The sequence below is a fragment of the Orcinus orca genome, chromosome 20 (assembly GCF_937001465.1).
Source record: "Orcinus orca chromosome 20, mOrcOrc1.1, whole genome shotgun sequence".
Classification (NCBI taxonomy): Eukaryota; Metazoa; Chordata; class Mammalia; order Artiodactyla; family Delphinidae; genus Orcinus; species Orcinus orca.
The window spans coordinates 51,802,875-51,810,962 of NC_064578.1; the positions used below are offsets into that span (position 1 = coordinate 51,802,875).

The following is an 8,088-nucleotide window of genomic DNA, read 5'->3' on the forward strand; positions in this document are numbered from 1 at the left end:
TGAACTTCATATTTACTCCTGCTTTTTCTTTCAGGACATTTGCCAGTTTAGTGTGGCAGAATAGACTCAGAAAGTGGTAGAAAACTCTCAGTGGTGGAATAAACTCAGAAAGTGGCAGTCTTTGACTTGGCTGAGTTCACGGAGGTTGGACCAGACACTTGGGACTTGAGGGTGAAATTCCCAGGTGGGCATTGAGCCCCAGAATGCACACGCAACCTTCCCTCCAGGCATCTGCCAACTCCTAAGCTGCTCGTTGTGGCGAGACCCCCAATGGTCTCATCGGAAAGCAATAACGGAGGCTAAGTTACTGAGGAGAGAGCTGAGCAGCCACGCAGTCCTAGGGGAGGCAGGTTGAGGTTCAAAGCCTCCATGGTTTTTAGTACTGATGCGTATTAGCATCTATTCAAAGAGAAAAGCAGTAGACAATAGAAACAGATCCAGGGCTTCCCTCGTGGCGCAGTGGTTAAGAATCCGCCTGCCAATGCAGGGGACACCGGCTCGAGCCCTGGTCTGGGAAGATCCCATATGCTGCGGAGCAACTAAGCCCGTGCGCCACAACTACTGAGCCTGCGCTCTAGAGCCTGCGAGCCCCAACTACTGATCCCATGTGCCACAACTACTGAAGCCCGTGCGCCTAGAACCTGAGCTCTCGCAACAAGAGAAGCCATCGCAGTGAGAAGCCTGGGCACCACAACGAAGAGCAGCCCCTGCTCGCCGCAACTAGAGAAAGCCCGTGCAGCAACAAAGACCCAATGCAGCCAAAAATAAATTAATACATTTTTTAAAAAAAAGATAGAAACAGACCCAGATTTGATTCCACTGTTGGAATTATCAGAGACTGAAATAACTATGTTCCCAAAGGAAAAGATGGAGAATTTGAAGAGATCTTTAGGGGACTTCCCTGGTGGTCCACTGGGTAAGACTCCACACTCCCAGTGCAGGGGGCCCAGGTTCGATCCCTGGTCAGGGAACTAAAACCCGCGTGCTGCTACTAAGAGTCTGCATGCCACAACTAAGAAGCCAACAAAGATCCCACGTGCTGCAACTAAGACCTGGCAAAGCCAAAATCAATCAATCAATATTTTCAAAAAAATTTTAAAAAGAGATCTTTAAATTAAAATTTTTAAAGTTTAACAGGAATTGTTAAAAAATAATCGAATGGAAATTTTAAAACAGGAAAACAGCAACTGAAATTAACTAGTAGTTGCCTTTGGTAGTTGATTAGATACTAGACTTGGTAAGGGAAAAAAAGAGGAACTTTCCTTTTTTTTTTTTTTTTTTGCGGTACACGGGCCTTTCACTATTGTGGCCTCTCCCGTTGCGGAGCACAGGCTCCAAACGTGCAGGCTCAGTGGCCATGGCTCACGGGCCTAGCCGCTCCGCGGCATGTGGGATCTTCCCGGACCGGGGCACGAACCCGTGTCCCCTGCATCGGCAGGCGGACTCTCAACCACTGCGCCACCAGGGAAGCCTTAGAGGAACTTTCCTGAAAGAGAAATCTCACAATCTTTTCTTTTTTTTTTGCCTGCACCACACGGCTTGTGGAATGTCAGTTCCCTGACCAGGAATCGAACCCGTGCCACCTGCAATGGAAGCATGGAGCCCTAACCACTGGACAGCCAGGGAATTCGCTCCACAATCTTTTTAGGAAGTTAACTGAGGATATACTTTACCAAAATGAGAGATTTAAAAGAGAGGTTCCAGTTCAGCAGAGCAGTGGAGGGAAATCCCAGGATGGCAGTTTCTAGAGAGCATTTGGTCCCGATTGGGGTCAGAGGATTGAAGTTTCCAAGGAGCTTCAGAATAAAAAGATTCAGTAATATATCTTGTGATGGAGAGTTTGAAAGAAATTAAGAATGTGATGAAGGGGCTTCCCTGGTGGCACAGTGGTTAAGAATCCGCCTGCCAATGCAGGGGACACGGGTTCGAGCCCCAGTCCGGGAAGATCCCACATGCCACAGAGCAACAAAGCCCATGTGCCACAACTACTAAGCCTGTGCTCTAGACCCTGTGCTTTGCAACAAGAGAAGCCACTGCAATGAGAAGCCTGCGCACCTCAACAAAGAGTAGCTCCTGCTCGCCACAACTAGAGAAAGCCTGCGCGCAGCAACAAGACCCAAAACAGCCAAAAATAAATAAATTAATTTTTTTTAAGTGTGATGAAGGAAACAAAAGTAGGTAGACATTACAGAAAAGAACAGAAGCTGTTCAAGAAAGGAAATGTAATCACAGGACAACATTTGAGCTCTACAGCCAACAGTAAGTACTTAGACATAAGGTGAGTGCTTTATTGATTGACCTAAAAACTGGTACCATAAAGCTACCATGGGAAGAGAGGGGAAAGGTTGTAAGAGCAGAAAATCAATGTGTAATATATTGCTAACATCTAAAATTGAAAAATTGAGAAACGGTATGTTACTTAGCTGCAGAAGCAACTAGCTGATGAAACATCTACGCCTTGTTGCCTCTTGCAGTGGGGAGAGTTAGGACAGGGGCTGGTGCTTTTCATTATTCGTCCTTCTGTATTATTTGATTTTGTTTTTAACTCTGTAACTACGTTATTTTTTTGTTAAAATAAGAGAAATATACTAGGAAGGAGAGAGGGATAGACAAACCTACTCTAGTCCTCTCACTTTGCAAAAGCCCTTTTCTGGACTCCATCCCACTAATGGTGAAGTTAACTGAGGATATACTTTACCCATCCAGCTGATGGTATAAAGCAACAACCAGACTTCTCCAGCCTTGTCTACATCTACATTTCTTTAGAGCATCTGATACCACTGCCTACTTCTTTCTTCAGAAACACTCTCTTCTCAGGACTTCCCTGGTGGTCCAGTGGTAAAGAATCCGCCTTCCAGTGCAGGGGATGTGGGTTCAATCCCTGGTCAGGGAACTAAGATCCCACATGCCACAGAGCAACTAAGCCCACACGTGTCAACTACTGAGCTCGTGCACCTCAGCTAGAGAGCCTGTGCGCCCCAAACTACAAAGCCCACGGACTCTGGAGCCCACAGGCCACAAGTAGAGAGAGAAAACCCACACGCCACAACTAGAGAGAAGCCTGTGCACTGCAACGAAGAGCCTGCGTGCAGCAACTAAGACCCGAGGCAGCCAAAAATGAATAAATAAATAAAATATTTTAAAAAATTTAAAATAAATAATAAATAAATAAAAAATTCTTATGGTTTCTCCCACCTGGGGTTTCCTCCTACATTTCTGGCCATTCTTTGTCTTCTTCCTGAACTTTTTTTTTTTTTTTTTGGCGGTACGCGGGCCTCTCACTGTTGTGGCCTCTCCCGTGCGGAGCACAGGCTCCAGACGCGCAGGCCCAGCGGCCATGGCTCACGGGCCCAGCCGCTCCGCGGCATGTGGGATCCTCCCGGACCGGGGCACGAACCCGTGTCCCCTGCATCAGCAGGCGGACTCTCAAACACTGCACCACCAGGGAAGCCCTTCTTCCTGAATTTTAATTGTACGAGTTTTGAGGACTCAATTCTAGGTTCTCTTCATTCTATATTCTCTTGCCTCCAGCTTTCTTGTCCATGCTTATGGCTTTATTTACCACCTTCGCCCAAATTCTCAAAACTGCTTGCAGACCTTGGTTACTGCACGGGCTCCTCAAAGTCAGAATATCCACTATCCCTCCGCCAGCATAGACCATCATAGCAAAAGGCCTCACAAGCACCTTAATATCCCCTTCTCCTCCACCTCCCAGTCCTCATATACAGTTAAGACACGTCCAAACATTTCTAAATCTGTCCACTTATCGTCCATGCCTCTGCGCTGGTCTAAGCCATCATGGGGTTACTGGGATAGCCTCCTGATCTGCCCCATGCTTCCGCTCTTCCTCGCATCCAATCCAGTCTCCACACAGTGTCCACAGTAATCTTAAAATACACATTTGGAAAAAAAAATACACATTTGAATATCACATTTTACTCTTAGGAGTTACCATGAAGTCCAAAGTCCTCAGCGTGAGTATGCCAACACACAAGGCTGTGCATCAGCTGTATCCTGCCAACTTTTCACCTTCATCATAAACCACTCCAATCCTTACGCTGCTATCCAGCCACGTGGGCTCTTTTTGTCTGGAAAGTGACCCACGCCCCACCTCTTGATGATCTTACCTCCAAGGGCTCTATGTCAGTGTCCTTCGTAGATCATCACCTCCCCACTCCCAATTCTGATCACAGCCATAGTTGCTTGTCTACCCTGCCCCCCCGCCCACCCATAGACTAAGCTCCGGGAGGGCAGTGGGCTTATCTGCCCTGCTCACCATCGTGTCCATAATCTTGGGCCCAGATGTTTAACATAGTTTGTCCAATGAATGTGGGAAAAAGGGACAGACAGGAGACAGGTGTGGCGAGCAGGACAGATGAGATGTCAGGCGGTGCAGACAGACAGAGGCTGCAGTAGGAGAGGTCACAAACCCAACCAACAGACCGATGGGGTCTGAGGGCAGGGCAGCGAGACCCGAGCGGTTGCAGACGGGACGGTGCGCTCGCTGGGCCTCGCCTCCGGAGGAGGCGCTCGTCTCCGGGGCGTGGCCTCGCGCAGCCCCGCCCTCCTCGCCGGCGACCGCCAGGCGGGTGCCTCGCAGCGGCGGCGCCGACATGGCTGCTCTGGTGGAGCCACTGGGGCTGGAGCGGGGTAAGCGCGCCAGGGGCCCCTGCCCACCCAGCCCCGGCCTGCGTCCCGGAGCCCGGTCCCCGGCCCCTCCCCCGGCAAGGCCCGGGCGGGTGGGCGGGCCCGGCGGGGGTGGGCGGGGCGCCGAGAGTCGGGCAGTCGGTGGGTGTGGGAGGGTCCGTGGGCGAGCGGGCCAGAGAGGGGGCGCCCGCTGCACACCCCTGCCTGGGTGTGTATGGGGATCCTGAGGACGCAGGGCGCCCGACTGGCCGCAGTCTCTGCCACGGGCGACTCTGCGGGTGTCCGACTGGGACTCTGCTGTCCTTCCCGGGGTCTGCGCTCGCCCTTACTTGGTCTCTGGCCGCATCTCTCCGTCCTTCTCTGCGTCTTCACGTCTCTGACACTTGTGTGTCTGTGCGCCCCGCCCCCGCTCCGCAGACGTGTCCCGGGCGGTGGAGCTCCTCGAGCGGCTCCAGCGCAGCGGGGAGCTGCCCCCGCAGAAGTTGCAGGCCCTCCAGCGAGTCCTGCAGAGCCGCTTCTGCTCTGCCATCCGGGAGGTGAGAGCAACGCGGCGCCGAGCCCAATCGGGCGGCCGTGATCCTCTTCCTGGTCGCCCCGAGCCCGGGGACTACGCCTCCCAGCAGCTACCGGGGCGGCCCTCCTTGGGTTGCCCGCGCTTCAACTCAGTGGTTCTTTGGGAGCTGTAGTTTCCGCGGCCTCCAGGTTGCGGGGGCGGGGCGGATCCTTGGGTGGGAGGGTCTGGGGGCCTGGACTACTGAGTTGAAGGGAGGAGGGGTCTGGCGGCTCCTTGATGCTGCTGCGTCCTCACCAGGTGTATGAGCAACTCTATGACACGCTGGACATCACCGGCAGTGCTGAGATCCGGGCCCACGCCACAGCCAAGGTAGGCGCCCCCCAGCCCATTGCTCATGGTATCCACTGAATCGCATGGTCTAGCTCAATATCTATCTAATGTCAGTCATTCATTCCTGTTTCCTCCTTCATGATTTTTGCCATATCTATGTACCACCCTTGCTATGATTTATTTATAATGTATTTTAAATAATCTTACATTTTTAGTTTGTGTCATATAAAGACATCTTTAGCAAAAAAAAAAAAAAAAAAGACATTTTTAGCAACTACAAATGGAAACTAGTACCGAATGCCTGACTAGAAGATAACCAATGAAAACAGTGAACTAGCTTTAGTAAACACTGTAATCTTATTAAACTACAGTTAGATGCTGTTTCTTGCTGCTTGCTGGAGGCTCTCAGCTCTGTCCAGGCCTTGTTTCCCTCTGTTAAAAAGCGATATTGACAAGTGTTGAGTATTTAAGACGCACGCACACCAAATGGAGACTTTCTCTTTGACAGTCTGAAGTGTCCAAAGTGACTAAAAGGGATGTACTGTCACTACGGAGTGATCTTGTGTTGAGTTCTGTGGCAGATGCCCCGTGCTTGAGGGAAGCTCTCTGGCCTAAATCCCTCTCCCTGACGCAGATCCTCCACCCTAGTCCGCATACGCATCGTGGAGGGGCCCTCACCTCCTGAGGCTTTCTCTCTCCCAGGCCACGGTGGCCGCCTTCACAGCCAGTGAGGGCCACGCACATCCCAGGGTAGTGGAACTACCCAAGACGGATGAGGGCCTGGGCTTCAACATCATGGGGGGCAAGGAGCAGAATTCGCCCATCTACATCTCCCGTGTCATCCCTGGAGGTGTGGCTGACCGCCACGGAGGCCTCAAGCGTGGGGATCAGCTGCTGTCAGTGAATGGTGTGGTGAGTGGGGATCTGAGGCAGGGCTGGCTGGGGTCACAGCTTGCCCAAGGTAACACAGTCGCTGTTTTTCACATTCACTCAACACGCACTGAACACTGCCTCTGTGTCCGGCCCTGTGCTGGGCTTTGCCGCAGACCCTGAGAGTAATTGGCCACTGCTCCTACATTCGAGGAGTCCCTCTCCGGTGAGGGAGATAGACCCTGACTGAAACAGTCCTAAACCAAGGAGATAAAGAGGAAGCACAAAGCACTGTGAGAGCCCAGATGTGGCAGCAGACCACTGTAGATGAGGGGAGTTTTTGCAGATGAAGGAATATTTGAGTTGGGTTTTGAAGGATGAGTAGGAGCTGGTGGAGAAGGGTGTTACTGGCGGAGGGTGTTGTGGGTAGGGTCTGTGACTCTGCACTCCTACGAGGTGAAGAGAAAGGGCTTGGTTCTGATGAAGGACTGGGGCATGCTGGTGATTAAAATCACTGTGCTTAGAGTAGATGGAGGCATGACTAGGTAGGTGGTTGGGGCCAGTCATGCAGGGACTGAGTGCCAGCCTGAGAAGCTGGGACTTTGTCTCAAGCCTCCTGGGGACCCATGGGAGGGCTGTGAGTAGGGGAAGGATGGGCTTAGCCTGGAGGCATAGAAAGACCCCTTTGGGACTCTACAGGGGATAGACTGAGGGAAGAGACTGGAGGCCAGAAGGCCAAGGAGGAGGCTAGGGTGAGGTCCAGTGGGGAGAGGATAAGGTCTGAGCTGGGGCCTGGTGGTGGGGACAAAGAAGAGGGAGTCAGGGCAGGAGGGATGGGGCTGGGGATCATCGGGCTGCCGGGAGGGAGGAAATAAAGACGAGTCTGGAGGTCTAGCTCGGTGACTGAGGGCATATGGGGCTTGTCCCTGACATGGGGAACTTGGAAGGTTTGGGGGGAGGACTCTGAGCCAAGAGTGACTCTCTCATGAGTACATGAGGCCTTTGCATCTTGGGGTTGGTACCAGGGTGGGGGCGGGGTGAGGGTGGTGGGCCCCAGGCCCAGCTGTCTGCACCGCCCCTGCAGAGCGTTGAGGGTGAGCAGCATGAGAAGGCAGTGGAGTTGCTGAAGGCTGCCCAGGGCTCGGTGAAGCTGGTGGTGCGCTATACACCTCGAGTGCTGGAGGAGATGGAGGCCCGCTTTGAGAAGATGCGCTCTGCCCGGCGGCGCCAGCAACATCAGAGCTACTCGTGAGCCCTTTGCCACCACACCCCTGGGGCCCCCACTGCCTCCGGTATCCCCAGACTCCCAAACCAGGCCAATGATTTCTGAGGCCCTGATTGCCACCTCCAGCCCTGGCTCCTTTCCCTGGGATTCTGACCCTTGACCCAGGCTCTCACTCCAAGCCATTCTGACTAAATACCTTAGGGACTGTTAGCTCACTCCCATCCCAAGATCGGGAACCTGCTCCCTCTGGAACCCTCAGCCCACTTCCCTGGGCTCTTGGCTCTGGAACCCCAGTCCTGGATCTCTCCCATGCCTCCCCCGGTACGCTCCCCTGAGCTTGGCTCCCCTCTCTTCACCCTCCTTTTAGGTCCTTGGAGTCTCGAGGCTGAAACCACAGATCTGGACCCTAACCCTCACCCCCTCCCCTGTACAGTATTTATTGTCACCAGCTCCTTATTTAAAGATCTTTGACCCTCATTGAGTGTCTGTGTCTGTTCTGCAT

General features: G+C 52.7%; 1 protein-coding gene and 1 long non-coding RNA gene across 2 annotated transcripts; one reads left to right on the forward strand and one right to left on the reverse strand.

Moving 5' to 3' along the window:
* Positions 1-2,575: 2,575 nt before the first annotated feature.
* Positions 2,576-4,403, reverse strand: LOC125962689 (uncharacterized). Its single transcript, XR_007474222.1, has 2 exons — positions 4,277-4,403; positions 2,576-3,887 (listed from the first exon to the last, which is right to left on the reverse strand). It is a non-coding gene; the product is annotated as an uncharacterized LOC125962689 (long non-coding RNA).
* Positions 4,369-8,063, forward strand: LIN7B (lin-7 homolog B, crumbs cell polarity complex component). Its single transcript, XM_004271057.4, has 6 exons — positions 4,369-4,650; positions 5,065-5,183; positions 5,459-5,530; positions 6,194-6,403; positions 7,446-7,609; positions 7,954-8,063. Exons 1-6 carry the CDS (start codon positions 4,446-4,448, stop codon positions 7,973-7,975), a joined length of 792 nt encoding a protein of 263 aa, XP_004271105.2. The 5' UTR covers positions 4,369-4,445; the 3' UTR covers positions 7,976-8,063.
* Positions 8,064-8,088: the final 25 nt, after the last annotated feature.

Excerpts from the sequence above, each read along its gene's own strand:
- LIN7B (XM_004271057.4), top strand. The coding sequence starts at position 4,446 with ATGGGGTCTGAGGGCAGGGCAGCGAGACCCGAGCGGTTGCAGACGGGA. Across the intron at positions 5,184-5,458 it reads TCTGCTCTGCCATCCGGGAG|GTGTATGAGCAACTCTATGA; the intron begins GTGAGAGCAACG and ends CGTCCTCACCAG. Across the intron at positions 6,404-7,445 it reads TGCTGTCAGTGAATGGTGTG|AGCGTTGAGGGTGAGCAGCA; the intron begins GTGAGTGGGGAT and ends CCGCCCCTGCAG.